The sequence below is a fragment of the Gavialis gangeticus genome, unplaced genomic scaffold, assembly GCF_001723915.1.
Source record: "Gavialis gangeticus isolate Ggan-Ray unplaced genomic scaffold, GavGan_comp1, whole genome shotgun sequence".
Classification (NCBI taxonomy): Eukaryota; Metazoa; Chordata; order Crocodylia; family Gavialidae; genus Gavialis; species Gavialis gangeticus.
In genome coordinates, this window is record NW_017729011.1 from 10,645,146 (window position 1) to 10,660,051 (window position 14,906).

Sequence of the window (14,906 nt, forward strand, 5' to 3'; positions counted from 1 at the left end):
TATCATTTTACTGAGATTTGTGCACTGGCAGGGAGTTTATCTGTTTGTTGGCTCTGAAACAGGATGCAAATGCATTAAATATGTTTGTGTGTCTAGATATATTTAGATAACACATGCATAGTATATTTTTGCTATTTCCCCAGAAGGCACATGTTGGAGAGCATTCTTAATAAGGAGCTTTGGAAGCTGATAAAGAAAGATCTGTCACCGGTTTTAGTCAAATTAGTTACGAGAGTAGTCAATGGTTTCTCAGTGCCCTATCTGAAGTGAACTGCTGGTCTCTGTCCATTTATTAATGTAATAAAGGCCAACATTTTTTGCAGGAATACCACAATTTAGCCCTGCACCCTCCCTGAGTTCTACTCCAATCCCTTTCCCCTGCTGGATCTGCTGCTCTGAATTTTTCTCCCTGCAAGCTCCTCTGCTTTGCTTGAGCAGCCTGATCCGCTGCTTTGCTTCCTGCCTTGTGCTCCCTGTCTGATCTACTGCTCTGCTTTCTGCCCCATCTGCCCCTGTGCTTCCTGTCCCCTCCCTGATCTACTGTGTGCCACACACAGAGGCTGCCCATGCCACTTGTGGCACATGTGCTGCAAATTGGCTACCCTGTTCTAATGGAGAAGAGTCCACCTGGCATCAAAACACCACCAAAGCTAGCACTGCTTAGCCCAATTCTTGATGGTCTCTGCAAAGCCAACAGGGGAAACTGAACTAACTTCTTATGAAAAATGGTGGTCCTATAGGGCACAGGACTGCCATGCTACTGACAAAGCTATGTTGTAGATAGGCAGAAGTCAGTCTTGAAGGGAAGCCCCTTTTGGCAGCATTAAATTCACTAAATGAACCCAGTAAGAAGAACGTGCAACATTGATTTGGGACTGTAGGTGCCCAACATGAGAAACCACAAACAGGCCTGTAGCTGTGGCATTAGGTGCCCTGGGTGAGATTTTTTGACATGAACAAAGTCATCACACAATAGGAACACCTTGCAAGGAGCACTGTTTTGACCCAGTCTGGCCAAGTCTTTATATTGCAGTCATCCCTGTAGTATCTGAACAACTTCCACTGTGAATAATATTTGTCATGTGTGGGGTGTCCTCTTATCTTCTCCCCACAAGGACAGACCTGCCAGGCAGTTTGTTTTTCTGCTGCTGTTTTTTAATCTATGTACTGTTCTACGTGCATATCAGAAGGCTCCATACCTGAGACAGAAGGCAGATTGGCCTATGATAGTCTGCAGGCCTTCAGGGAGTGCATTGCACCATCTCAAGCAAGCTCCTGAGAAGTTCCTGCCTCTGGGAGAAATCAGCTTTCCCATTAAGAGTCCCACTGGACCGAGAGAACAGAGTTGCTGGCCACCATCACCCTCCACGATGCACAAAGAGCATTGGCTGTTCATTGGCAGAAATGCCAAAGCCAGAGCAGTTGTCCTCCAGAACGTGGTTGGAATTGGTGCTGTGAGGCTGAATTTTAGCATTCCAAAACGCCTGCCTCCTTCTCACGCAGCCCAATTCTGTTGAGCACACCTTGCAAACTGCACCTCTGCTGTCGATATCCTGGGGCAGCAGAATTCCATGCACTGGCGAGCTGCAACGTGAGGAGGTGAGATGTTGAGATATTTTAGAGCCAAATGTTGAACAGCCTCCCCATTTGCATGAGCTATGAAATACAGGCCTGGTGTGGCAGAGATGCAATGCACAACACTTAGGCATCAAGCTGTCTGATAGCACCTGCAGATTAGGAAGCAGGACGTCCACGTACCATCATTTGTGCCTGCAGTCGACTGCAGATATGACATTAGAAGCCAAGACAAGGGCCCTGTAAAATTGCAGGCCTGTAAGTCACGTAGGCAGTATACAAGGATAAAGATGACTTTATTAAAAAGAAAAAATCCCCCTAATGCGAGAGAAGGGACAGTGTCCAAGGTAAAAGGCTCCAGAATTAATCAGACCTCATTTTATATTTAATATGCCGCTAACACTGAAATGTATCTCCCATCTGTCCAGAAATGCTTTGAATTTTAGTTCCTTAACAGAGTGGCCGTCAGAAAAAGCATAGTTTTATAAGTCTTCATTAAGGTTTGTTTTTTTCCAGTGCCTCTAAGGCAGGACTTGCTCTGCCAGAAAGGTTTGCAGTGCCTTATGGATTTTCCTGAGAGAAACATGTCTATCACCACAGGTGGTCAGATGATTTCCTGGGGAGACCCCAGGTATTTACCCCTGTACATTCAGTACCTGTTCTGCCTTTGCCAGTTTGCAGAGCAGCTGTCCTCCATCTTGCTCCCCCATCCCAAGCCCATCCACAGCCTACTGCAGGTTGTGAGCCAGCAAAGCAGTTTCCTTGCAAATGAGAAAGCCAGGCTAGCCTTGGATCATTGTGCAGGTGCTCCAGGTATCACTCAGAAGCAAACACAGGGGATATGGGGCAGAGACCCGTGGTATCATGGGGCATGGGTTATATATTTCAAACAGGATATTTGGGGGGACTGGCAGCTTGCTCAGAAAAGGCCATATGCAACCTCTTTGTTTCTCAGCTCTGTGCTAACCCCTCATACTCACAAGGGGAGAGGTCATGCCAGTGTTTTCCATCCTAATTGCATCTCTAGTCCTTCTCTCTCCAAGAGCCCTTTCTCCCCAAGAATCTCCAGCTAAAAAATGACAGGCCACTGCTCTCTAGTCTCATCACCTCTGTGACCCAGTCATTCAGACCTCCTCTGCCTCTGGGGTCCTCATCAAGAAAGGAAGCTACTCAACATCAAAAAAAAATCAGTTGCGTCTCCCACCTCTGTGAGTGGCACCCCCACCCCATCCCATCCCATTCTTTCTCTCTCTTCACAGTAATGATGTCTGCTAAGCTCTGCGGCTGGCTGTTGCTGTGTTGTTAGCAGCTTTTACACTAATATTCAGGACCCCCCTGGAGGGTAAACTCTTTCCAGAGGGAAAGATGTTGCAACTGTTTTCTGAAATAACAGCCATTGTCTTTTCTTACTTCTTTCCCTCCCCCACCCTCTTTCTGTTTCCTTTTTAAGATCATCAATCATTATTTTAGCTTTAGATAATCAAGTCCATCTGGCTTTTAGGCTTCTAAACGTGAATCACAATATCTCATGTTTTCCGGCATACTCCCCCATGATGACAATCACAGGGAGATCAGTAAAGGATTTGGAAATTAAACAGAACAATGGATTCCCCACTTGTAGGACAGGTCTGCTATAAATGTAAGCATGATCTTGGGAAGTCAAATCTTTTGTCCCTGCACCTCAGTTTTCCCAAATTCAGAATGAGGATACAAGGGCTTGCCTAGCTCTAACATCTGTGTGAGGCTAAATGAATCCATGCAAAAGGCCTGAGTGGAAGAAATTAGACCAATCTGAAATCCATGGTCAGCTTTCCTCCCAAGGATCAGAACACAGTCCACTTAGATGTTACAAAGGCAGCTGTAATACACCACGATGTGTTTGCATGCCACAGAGACCAAACTGGTGGACAGACTTAAAATCCCCATGAGGATGCAGAATCCCTCCAGTGAGGCACCCTGATTTCATGTGCTTGAACCCTGCACGAGGATGCATGGTGACTTCTGCTGAATCACGCTGACCAGCAGGTCCAAATAGCTGCAATCAAAATGTGTGTATGGCTGCAGCCTCCTTTGGGAGCAAAAGGAAAGATGGTCTGAGCCAGACAGGCCCTGCAGGGGCTCCGCTTGGGAGAGCTGCGCTTGAGAGAAAGTATTTGTTGTTACCATTTAAATTGTCAGTAAAGGCTGAGCCCGGGAGGGAGGTGAGCTGGGGCTGGTACAGCTTCTATCAACTCTCTAGACCAGGAGGGAACACAACCCCCCTCTGTTTTCCTATATTACTAAGTATTTATTTTTACTTACACTTAAATATAGTTAAGTTCTTTCTTGAACCAGCTCTGGGGCCCACATCCTGCAATCCCACTGCACAGCTCTAAAATGTCAGAGAAGCCAAGGTTAAACTCCCCACCCTTATCACGTCCCCACTGCATCACAAACCATGCAAGGCTTGCTCTGGGCTTGATGGAATATGCCAGCCTCTGCCTTCTTCATCTGCCACTCAGCCCCGTGATGACAGTCACTCTACTCATCCATCCAAGGAACTTGTTTCCCCTCTCCTCTTTGCACATGTAATCTCTGGTTAATGCCTGCTGCTTTGCATTTCTTGACTATTCTGAAAAGTTTCCAGATACATTTGGTAACTCTCCACTGGTTACTGCTAAATTAATCTTGGTTTTAGCCCCTACTTAGATACTTTTCTCATCAGTTCTAATATCAGGGGCCACTCAGAGTAATACCAGGAATCAAAGTTTACAAACCTTTTGGGGCAGACACGATGCTTTTGTCCTGTGCCTGGACAGTGCCTCACATGGTGGGACTCTAATCCGAGCCTGGGGCTCTTAGGGCATTTATACACATGCTCCAGGAGGTGTGTGTGTGTGTTAGTGAGTGGGGAGAAGGGGGACTTTAATTAGTGCACCTCTGAGAGCTGCGCTAATTAATTAAAAGCACCCGGAGCGTCACGTGTATCAGTGTCCCCACGCTGAAAAATAGTGGTGGGGCGCTTTGAACTAGAGCTTATTGAATGAACCTTAATTTAAAACACCTGACTGCCATTTTTCAGTGTGGGGACCGTGATGCATGTGATGCTGGAGGCTGCTACAGTGCATTAGTTTCCAGGCTTCAGTAGACACAATTAATTGTGTACATATATAGGAGCCCTTCGATGCTACCACGATACCACTAAATAGTATCCTTCTACTTAAGGTCATCAGCTAAGAACTACAGGGACTGGGAAGGGTCTCACACATATATCTCTATAAAAAATGGATGGGTGCTTTAGTACTAGAGCTGGTGAACCAAAAAAAAAAAATCTTGACAAACAGCTTTCAGAAAATGCAGATTTGATTACATTGAACGTATCACTAGGACACATTGATCGGATGCAATGTTTCACAGGGAAATCAATAAAATGTTTTGTTTTCATAAAATCCAACCATTTTGTTTCCACTACATTTTTTTTTCCGTTGTCGTGTCGTGTCGTATCACGTCGTGCCATGTCGTGTCATGTCGTGTCGTAATAACGGAGTGCAGTATAATGAAGTCTAAATGATATCACGGGGATGACATTTTTTATTTCATTGAAATGAAATGTTTAGTCCTTCACTGAGAAAAAAGATTTAGAAAAAGGAGCTCTGATAGTTCCAAAATAAAGTATTTCAGAATTGTCATTCTGCAGTAAATATTGAAATGTCATCATTTCATGCTGATTTGCAGTGAAAGGAAATTCTGAAATGTTGGACTTCCCACGCAATAAAAAATCTGCGTTTTCAACTAGCACCTTTCTAACTATACGCCCCATCTGCTTCCATCTGAAACACCGGCTTCTGGCTTGGGCTGGAGGTCAGAGACCAGATGGATGGGCCCGTGGTCTGGTCCTTATTGAAAACTCTGTATCTATATGCAATGGTTACAGTCTTAAATTGAGTCATTTTTCTGCATTGCTTTACAGCAGGTCAGGAACACACCATCATCATGATGTGGAAAAGAAATGAAAGGGAAGGATTAGCTCAAGACAGGCTGAGCTAAGGCTTAAGCGCCTATTTGGAAACGGTGGCTAATTTTTCTTCCCCCTATGTCTAGAATGGCAAGACTGAACTAGTTTTATAGCATAGGGTTTCACAGCACGGAGGCACACAGCTCCTTTTCCCACTTAATAGCAAGCCAAACAAACCCATTCCTGTTGATAATCACATGATGTCCCCATGGTAATTACAGAGATTGCTTACAGGAATAATTAATTGATATCTGCAGCTTTCTCTAATATGATGTAACAGCTGGAAACAAAGAGGACAAGCCAACACCATATAACCAGGCAATTCTCTGTGTCTTGCTAATAAATGGTCTGTGAACCCCAGCTTGGGAACTGCTGGGTTAAGCTATTTACAACAATGTTCTGCATTGTTGCACGGCTGCTCTTAAGGCAGCTACAAATTAGCTAAATACCTGGGCCTTATACTGCCCTCCTGAGTATCAAAACTTTCCTTTCAAAGGGGAAAAAGGATTAACTGCCCCTGAGTCACTAAGGCCAGCATCACATGAATAGGACAATTTGGGGAGGGCGGCAAGAAAACACACCGGGGGAGAAAAAAGCACAAAAAACCTACGACTACATGAAGCCAAGGTTTGGAATAGACTGCCGCTGGAGGTGGTTCAAGCACATATTTTGAACACCTTCAAGACACATTTGGATGTTTATCTTGCTGGGATCCTATGATCCCTGCTGACTTCCTGCCCCTGGTCTTAATGACCAAGAGCCCTCCCAACTATAAAGTTTGTCCAATAAAAGACATCTCCAAACCTCCTTGCCTCATATATTTTCTGGACTTTCACTCCAACCCTACTCTATGTTTGTGTGTATGCATGTGTTGTGCATATACATGTGTATAATCACACGTGGACACGCATACACTCTGTTCTTTTTTTTCTCTTTTCCATGGCAATGACCCACATGTATACATGTTTCAACATGTTAGCTTCCTCTTGTAACTGAAAACTATGGGGATCAATACAAACATGCCAGCACTTAGGATATCTTCTCTGAGGAACATCAACTAAGCTAAACATGAAGTACTGGTTCCCCAGGAAGTCTTACACACCTACAATTCATGAGTGGATGAAACTGCCTTTCTTCTCACAAGCTGAAGAGAACCCCTGCCAAGCAAGAATATCTAGTCTTTTTAATCTGCAGAGCGGCCCATTGTACACTGGGAGTGAATCAAGATCAAGAAATGGGTGGGGAAGCTGTGATTCTGTATGAATGCTTGGTGGGTTACTGGTGTGTCCTTGGTTCTCCCCATAAAGGACAATTTACATTTTTATCCTAAATCATGACTTGCACGTCTGTTCACCTTATGAATCAAATATGCCATGGATAGTCTGGTGTATTTCTTTAGCATGTCTTTTATCCCAAACTGTATATTTACCTACCTAAATATGTGTGCATGCATGACCATTTCTCCTTTCTTCTCCAATGCAATGTTTTGCATTCTGTGCAAATCAAAGCTATATAGAACTCAAAGGGACTGGGATCTACTAAACATTGAGTGACCATCAGAAGACCTGGTTAGCAACAATCAAATAGAAATGTTATGGCACAAGAAGGAAATGGAAGGCAGGATAGATATGCACCTTTACAGACAAACTAAATACAATATGTATGTAGAGAGAGATCACAAGCTTTCATGAACCCAAGTTCACTTCTTCAGATGCTGTCAAAGGACAGTGGAGAGAAGAGTATAAAGCAGAGTGAGTGACTGGAATGCATTAGAAAAGCAAGAGATGGGAAGAAAGGAAAAACAATACTGAGAATGAGAAGCTCATCACCAAGGATATTTGAAATAAAGGGTTTCAAGGGGCAACCTCAATTATTAGCTTGGGTAATCTAGAAATAGGATCTTGAAATGAATCGAACATTAAAAGCCTCCGATAAGAAAATGATTGTACCCTGACCTAATGCCATCTACTGGATAGCAATGGAAGTAGCAAAATAAGCATGCCAATTGAAAGCTGAGAGCAATTTGGAACATGTCCAATGAAAATGAGAAGGCAACCACCAACCCTGGTCAATATTAATTGCTTACAAGACTGCATGAATAAATTATGTTCAATACATGCCTAGAACCTTTGCTGGATCTATATTTGATTGATGAACCTTTGATTATATACTTAGGTGGTTCTTAGAAGATTAATAAGTTGTTGATTGGGTAAGAATTAGTGCACCGATTTAAAAAATACAGTCCAAGGTAAAGGTTGCCCTGATAAGCACCTGGAGTTAACATTAGTAAGAGAACTCCCCTTGGATTCAATTTAAAAAAATGTACCTCCTTAACTCCATGCCAATTCTGCTGACAGCACTTACCAAATTGTCAAGCTTAGTATGCTACATTTCAGCCTGAAAATCTGACTGGCACCTGGGCAAATCCATAAAAATAAACCTAAATTTCACTTATTTTTGTAAAAAGATGTCTTATTCTCCCTCCATCTTAAGAACCAAATGGAGAAGGCAGAGAGAGGAAGCAGCACTATTCCCATTCCACCAATGGGGACTGAAGGCTGGGTCACAAGGAACTTGAATTCCTCATCATACGCCCATCTCTTCCCTCCCATGGCTTCACCCCTAGAGGTGTGGGTGACTGGTACAGGATGTATAGGTTTGAGTCCGGCAGGAAGGGATTATTCCTGGGATGCTGTTCAACCTTACCCCCTTTACTACCTCAGGCAGAGGGGAAGCTAAGTGGAACAGAAACCAGAGATGTGATTACTAGAGGCATCTCCCTTCTCTCAGCTCTGGATCCTCCCACAGCCTGGTCGTCATCACCCCCGGCCCTTCCTTCTCTCAGAGATGATGCTCTGTGGACTCTATCAGCAGATCCCATTTTGGTGCACCAGTCCCAGAGTCTGTCTTAGTAAAATGACTGTCAAGTGTTTTTGGGATGAGCCCTTCTTTAGTAGGGAATCAGAAGCTCTGCTACTCTATGGGGGCTGCTGCTGCCTTAATTACAGCAGCAGCATGAAGACAGCCAGGCCCCCCGATGTGGACACAACTGTTCTGGCAGGAGGAGTCTTTCTGCTGCCTGAACAACATCCTCTCCTCCAAAGACCGGCAGCTCAGCTGGGCAATGGTGGCTTCTGCCAGCAGAGCTGTGGCCACAGCAGGGTTTTTGCCAGCAGAGCTACTCCAGCCCTGGCGTGCGAGCTCCACCAAAAGCATTTGCAGTGCACACAAAGCCTTGCACTTCTTCTTCTTGAAGAATCCTCCCCGGAGATGCACATAAACCCCAATGACATGTTACTCCTGATCACAGCGTCAACCATGAGCGAATGTTCACTTTAGCAGCCACTGACTGACATTGTCCCTCAGCGTGTCTGACTACGGAGCTTAACTTTCCAGATCATTCATCATCTGATATCAATTTGCCTGCTCATTGAGCCAGCTTTGCTTTTCCTCCAAAATCCCAAATCAATCTCCCATTGATATTTAAACAGAGAAGAAAGAAGACAATTTCCAAAAGGTTGAGGGAGCAGCAGTTTGAGTAACAGGTCTCCCAGAGGAAGGGCTATAATAACTCTGCTGCAGTCATCCCAGGCCATGATCAGTCCTTCATTCCCCATGCAACCAGCTCAGTGGTGTTCATGCCAGGCTACAGCTGGGGCCTGTGAATGGAGCAATATGGGGCTGTCCAGAACGTCAGCCTTTCTCCCAGTATAGCCACCACCGCTCATTAGGGAGCTCTCTGGGCACACTGGGATTGGAGTTGCTTTATAGCCCAGCAGGGATTCCTCCCCTTTCGAACACAGCAGGACAGACTGGGGTTTTCTATTTCTGCTGCTGAGAGAGAAGAGAAAGAAAAGATGAGAAGGAAGGGATGAAAAAGAGAGAGAATAAAAGAGAGGATGAGAGGGAGAGATGAAAGCTTTGTGAGCTCACACCTTCTGTTACAGCTATCCCTGCTCCTTCTCAGACTGGCAAAGAAAGGGACTGGAGGGGGCTCCTCTGCCTGTCCAAGAGTGGCCTGGATCCTGGCAATTCATGGAGCCAACTCATCTCCTTTCTCTGCTGCAAGGATGTAGACTAGAAATCAGAAGTGGTCACATGCCTGCATGAGTGTGTGCATGTGTACACATACAAGTGTTTTTATGTGCACGTGTGAAGGTGTGAAGGGGTGTCTGTGCATGCACACATGTATGTGTGCCTTGAGAAAGCCTGAAAAAGCAAGTGCCCAGTGCCTCTTGGCAGCCAGGGATTTCCACCCATGTGGAGGCTGCTCTATTTCTCCCCCACAGCCATTAGGGAACAGAAGGCACACCAAGGTGATTTCTTACTCCTTCTCCCTCCTCTCCCTCCCCCAAATCCCTGTTCCTTTCCTGTTTTGTTCTCTTTAAATACAGCCTAATTTAGTCATTATCGAGTAGGGAGGGAGGCCTCGTTTTCCCAGAGTGACACAGATTTCAATTTCCGCCGCTCCATGTGCCGGCGTGGGGAGCGCCAGGCCTGTAATTTATTGACAATTTCTATCTTAATACATCTTGACTTTTAAAAAGAGGCGTCTCAGTGTCTCTTCCTGGCAGCCTGCAGCAACCACGACTCCAATGGGCTCTGACAATATCTGGGAGGCATATTCGTTGTCAGGGCAAAATGGCAAATGGAACAAAACAACAACAGGAAAAACCCACAGAAAAAAAAGAGAAAGAGAAGTTGAAAGGAAGAAAAGGGGAAAGGAGGAGTGGGAGGAAACCAGCATGTAAGGATACATTTTGCAAAGTACGGCCTGCAACACATCAGCGCCATCCGGCTGCCGTACTAAATGTCCTTACCAAGCACTTGGAAATGGGGGATAATGAAAAAGCCACCCTAGAGACAGCATCACTCCAGTCTGACCTTTCCAGGATACTGTACATAAACATCTTCAATAAGTAAAGAGACACTTAACTTCTGCCTCTACAGAGACAAGGAGGGGGAACAGGAAATACTTCCACACTGAATAGAGTGGCTTTAGGATTGGAGGAGTATGAGGCTGCTAAGGGGGCTGGAAGAAGAGAGAGTGTGCATGTGTCTGCACATGTGGGTGTGTGTGTATTGGGTTTGTGCACATACCTGTGTACGCATGCCAGAAAGTGAGCAAGTGTCTGGTTGTGTAGGAGGTATGTGAGCACAAGAGAAACAGCACAAGTTTGTGTGAGAATGTTTATGACTGGATGCAAGAAAGGTGTGTACAGGAAAAGAAAACACAACCCCTAACAGGTGTGATTGTAGGTGAACATGCAGGAAGGTCACAAGTGCAGTTGTGGCAGCCTGTAGGTATATGTGCAAGGGATACATAAAGAGAAAGGGGAAAAGCACAAGTGTGCATACCTGTGTGTATGCACAGGGCAGAGATATCATGGTTAGCGGTCTCGTTGCCTGTATAATGGGCTGGGATTGGCTCCGTGCGACAGACGCTCCATACTACTGCGTAAAGCATGTAGTTATGCCACCAGACTAGAACCCCATGCTGATTTGTTTGTTGCTTTCAGGATTGTTTTACAGAAAGAGGAAAACTAATTGGGAAAGTCAAGAACTGACTTGGCTTCACAAAGCTTTGTGCAAAGAACATTTTTCCTGACATATGCACACCTCCAGAATTTATGTAAAAAACAAACCTACAGCAACCAACGCCCTCTTGTAGAAAGCTGTTTTGTAGGAAGCTGTTTGTGCTGCCATCAGATGCAGATCAGCTGAAAGGCCACAGGTGTGCTGTGCTGAGCACACTGTGAAAGGAGCATCAATGCGTCTTTACTCAATGGGAACTGGAGCTGACAACAGAGCTACTGCATGAGACACTGGGCCTGCACGCCACGGCCTGAGCAAAGTTGAGCCGTAAGGTTAGGGAGGTTTCCTAGGAAGTGGGTGCAAAGGAAAGGGAACGAAGAGCTTGCTTGGAAAGCTCTCTGTGTGTGTATGGTGGGCAGAGAAGCAGCAGAAAGCAAGAGTGGCAACCATGGTCCAGGGCAGAAGTTAAGAAACAGGGCTTATTTTTGGCACAGTACTTGCTCAAGAGGCAGAGTGGATATCTGAGCAAGGCCACAGCTTGTTGCTATTAGTGTCTATGTTCAGGGGAACAGGACTTTGTGAACATCCAGGGTCAATAACCAAATCCCATCAAAAAAATACCTGACTCCAATCACCCATTTCCCTTCCTAATGACAACAGCTAGGTAAGACAACATAAAGTGGCTTACTGATCAGGCTGAAAGGGTCACGAGGGCTTTAACTGGTTCATCTGTCCAAATTTTCAGACAGCAATCTCATGTGTTATCCAATGTAACCAGCAGGAACAGGGAGCATTTGCCTCCTCACCATGACCCCTCTCCTTGCAACTCTAACCATTCTACCAGACGTGTATGGAGATCCTACAGGACACCCAAGCATGTGGGCCAGAGAAGTTCACTCTCGCCTAGCATAGCAAGAAGTAGAGAAGAGGAGGGCTGAAGGGACAGACCAGTGATCCTCTACTTGACAGCCTGGATTGCCTTGAGATCCTTTCAAGGGTGCCGTGGGGTGCCTCACACTCTTAGCACTGTTAGGTGTGCAAACATGATTCACAAGATAAATTCAGAGATTTCAAACAGGAACCCATAGTATTAAAAACACTCTGAGCTGTTGTGGTCTCTAAGTTCTTTGCACGAGAACAATTGCTCAATTATTTTTTGTAGTCAAAAATACAAGCAAAAATGAACAGCTACCATTTTCCAAAGGGGTGCTTTGAGTCTAAAAATGATAAAAATCACTGGGATAGACAGATACCCAGTAATACCTCCCAAAAGGCAAGAACGATTCCTTAACTTGTATCGACAAAGCAAAAAATGCCTCCTTCTGCACATCCCCCAACAACACACACTTTCTCCAGAGCAGTAGCTCTGTGTACATACCACACAGCCCGTGGAGTCCACCTTGCGGTCTGAAACACACTTGAAATTGCGGGTACAGCCGCCATTGTTGCGCGAGCAGTCTCGGACTGGCCCGAAGGAGGAGAGCAGGTCATTGATGGTTTCGAAGTAGGTGGACAACATTGCTTCTTCCCTTGGAGAGAGAAAGACACTGTTAGAACTGGGAAATGAGCCAGACTGTAGGCAGCTTGCCTGCAGGGTTGTCCAAGGGAAAAAAAGAGTCGACTTGCTCAGAATATTTGTGCCAGTACAAAATTTCAGCAACTTGTGCTGTGTCTACAAAGCTGTAACGTTTCATAGGGTTCCCTTGGTTTCCAGGAAGGCTTTGTCAGAAAAATCTTTCTGGTCCCAGGCTCTAAGAGATGCTCCCTTGTCCTACAACTTGGCACTAGCTGAGGCATGGAGGATCTCATCTGAAGCCCCTGGTTTACTTGATTCCGGGGCACTTGGGATGATGAATTTTGTCTTTAACCAGGCAGAGCAGGACTTGTACCTAGAGTTGTGGACACACGAACAAGGTACTGGAAGGGTAAGTGGAGTGTGCATGAGCTACTCTCTGGTAACTGCTTGCAAGTACACTCATACCCTGCGGTAAAAAAGGGAGCAAGTTCCTGGAAGGCAAGCTGCCTCTTTTACCAGGGGGTTAAAGCATGCACACAAGTAGTTGCTACAGAGAAGCAAACACACTGCAAGTTCACACCCTCACTTACCTTGCAGTAACTTGTTGGTTGCCTATAACCTGTGTTTCCCACATGCTAGACCAACTCATGCGCACACGCACCTATGCATGCACACACATATGCACACACTCATACACACACAAACATTTCAGCATAAGAGAGTGAGAGACATCCTTAGATTTATACATCAGCTGCCCTCTAATCCTTCAAATGCTGCTGTTTTCCAGGCAGCCAGTAAAAGGACCTTTAGAGGAATAAAGCAAGAGAGATGATGAGTGGATTACTCAGTAGACATGGGCAGCAGGCAGTGGCAGTCAGGTTTCTCAGTACTAGCTGCAATCCCACTGCCCTCTGTGCAAGTTATTTCACTGCTTTGTGGTGAACTTTATTCCTGCAAAACGGCTCCCAGGACAGAGGCCCAGGATGCAATCTAGACCCCAGGTCAGTCCTCAGGACTGAGGGGCTTTTGAAAGTTCCTAGATGCTTAAACGAAGGAAGATCACAGTTCCACTGGCTTTCAGTGACCAAGGCACTTTGAAGAAACCCACCCTAGCCACTTAGAACCACATAAGGCCATACGAATTGTCATTCCCTGGGTCAGACCATAGGTCCATCTTGCCCAGTATCCTTTGTCACACAGCGCCAGAAAGTGGATGCTGAAAGGGAGAGTGAACTGGGTACGACCAGGGCTTTTTTTCACTGCTCCTCTTTTACTTGCAGCCTCCAGTATTTAAGGTATAGGAAGTTCTAATTCAGAGGCTGTATCACTAACTTCTGTGCTAAATAGCTCTTGATGCTCTTTTTCTCCAACAATTTGTCCAATCCCTTTTTGAATCTGGCTAAACTGTCAGCTCCCAGAACATCTAGGGGCAATGAGATCTATGCTGTAATTACATGCGGTGTGAAAAGGAACTTCCTTTGTTAGTTTTAAACTTACTACCTACTAGGATCATTTTGTGAACCCTAGTTCTTGAGTGGTGAGAGAGAGTAAATAATAAATCCATCTCTTTGTCAGTTAGTATTTTGTAAAGCCTTATCATGTCCCCCTCAAGCATCTTTTCTAAACGGAATAGGCCTAGCCTCTTTAGTCTCTCCTCCCATGGAAGCCCTTGCATACCACTAATAATCATTGCTGCCCTTCTCTGGACCATTTCTAGTTCTTCTGTATCTTTTTTTTTTTTTTTTTTTAAGTGTGGGGACCAGAACAGGGCACAGTATTCAAGGTGTGGACACACCATGGATTTATAAAGGGGCATGATGATACTTCTAGCTTTGTTAACAATTCTCTTCTTAATACTCTCTAACTTTTTTTTTTTTTTTTGCCTTTTTGATAGCTGCTGAATTGACCTGATGTTTTTTACAAACTGTACACAATCACTCAGATCACTTTTGTGTGTGGTAACAGCCAATGTAGAGCTCATCATAGTGTAGGTATAGTTTGGGTTATTTTTGCCCATGCACATCATTTTACACTTTTCAGCTAGAGACAGACATTCAAAAAGCCTGAGCCTGAATTGATTCAGTCTTTGCAGGTTAGTCTAACCTGGCTAGGCTAAACCACTTTGTAATCACACAGATATCCCAGCCATGCAGGCACATGCCTGCAGTGGTTCATGCTAGAAGCAGGGGGTGCTAGAGCAGCCCTCCCTCCCTTCCATAGTGCTGAGCTGGGGGGGAGGGGTATGACCAGGCCCTGGCAGGATACTCTGATTAGGGAGGGGTGCCC

The 14,906-nt window shown here is 45.1% G+C and overlaps 1 protein-coding gene across 1 annotated transcript in view; it reads right to left on the reverse strand.

Annotated features, from left to right (window-relative positions):
• Positions 1-14,906, reverse strand: part of ASTN2 (astrotactin 2) — a 644,195-nt gene that overhangs the window by 312,217 nt on the left and 317,072 nt on the right. The window contains 1 exon segment of the mRNA XM_019510513.1: positions 12,483-12,633. Within this exon segment, the coding sequence (XP_019366058.1) occupies positions 12,483-12,633 (151 nt within the window).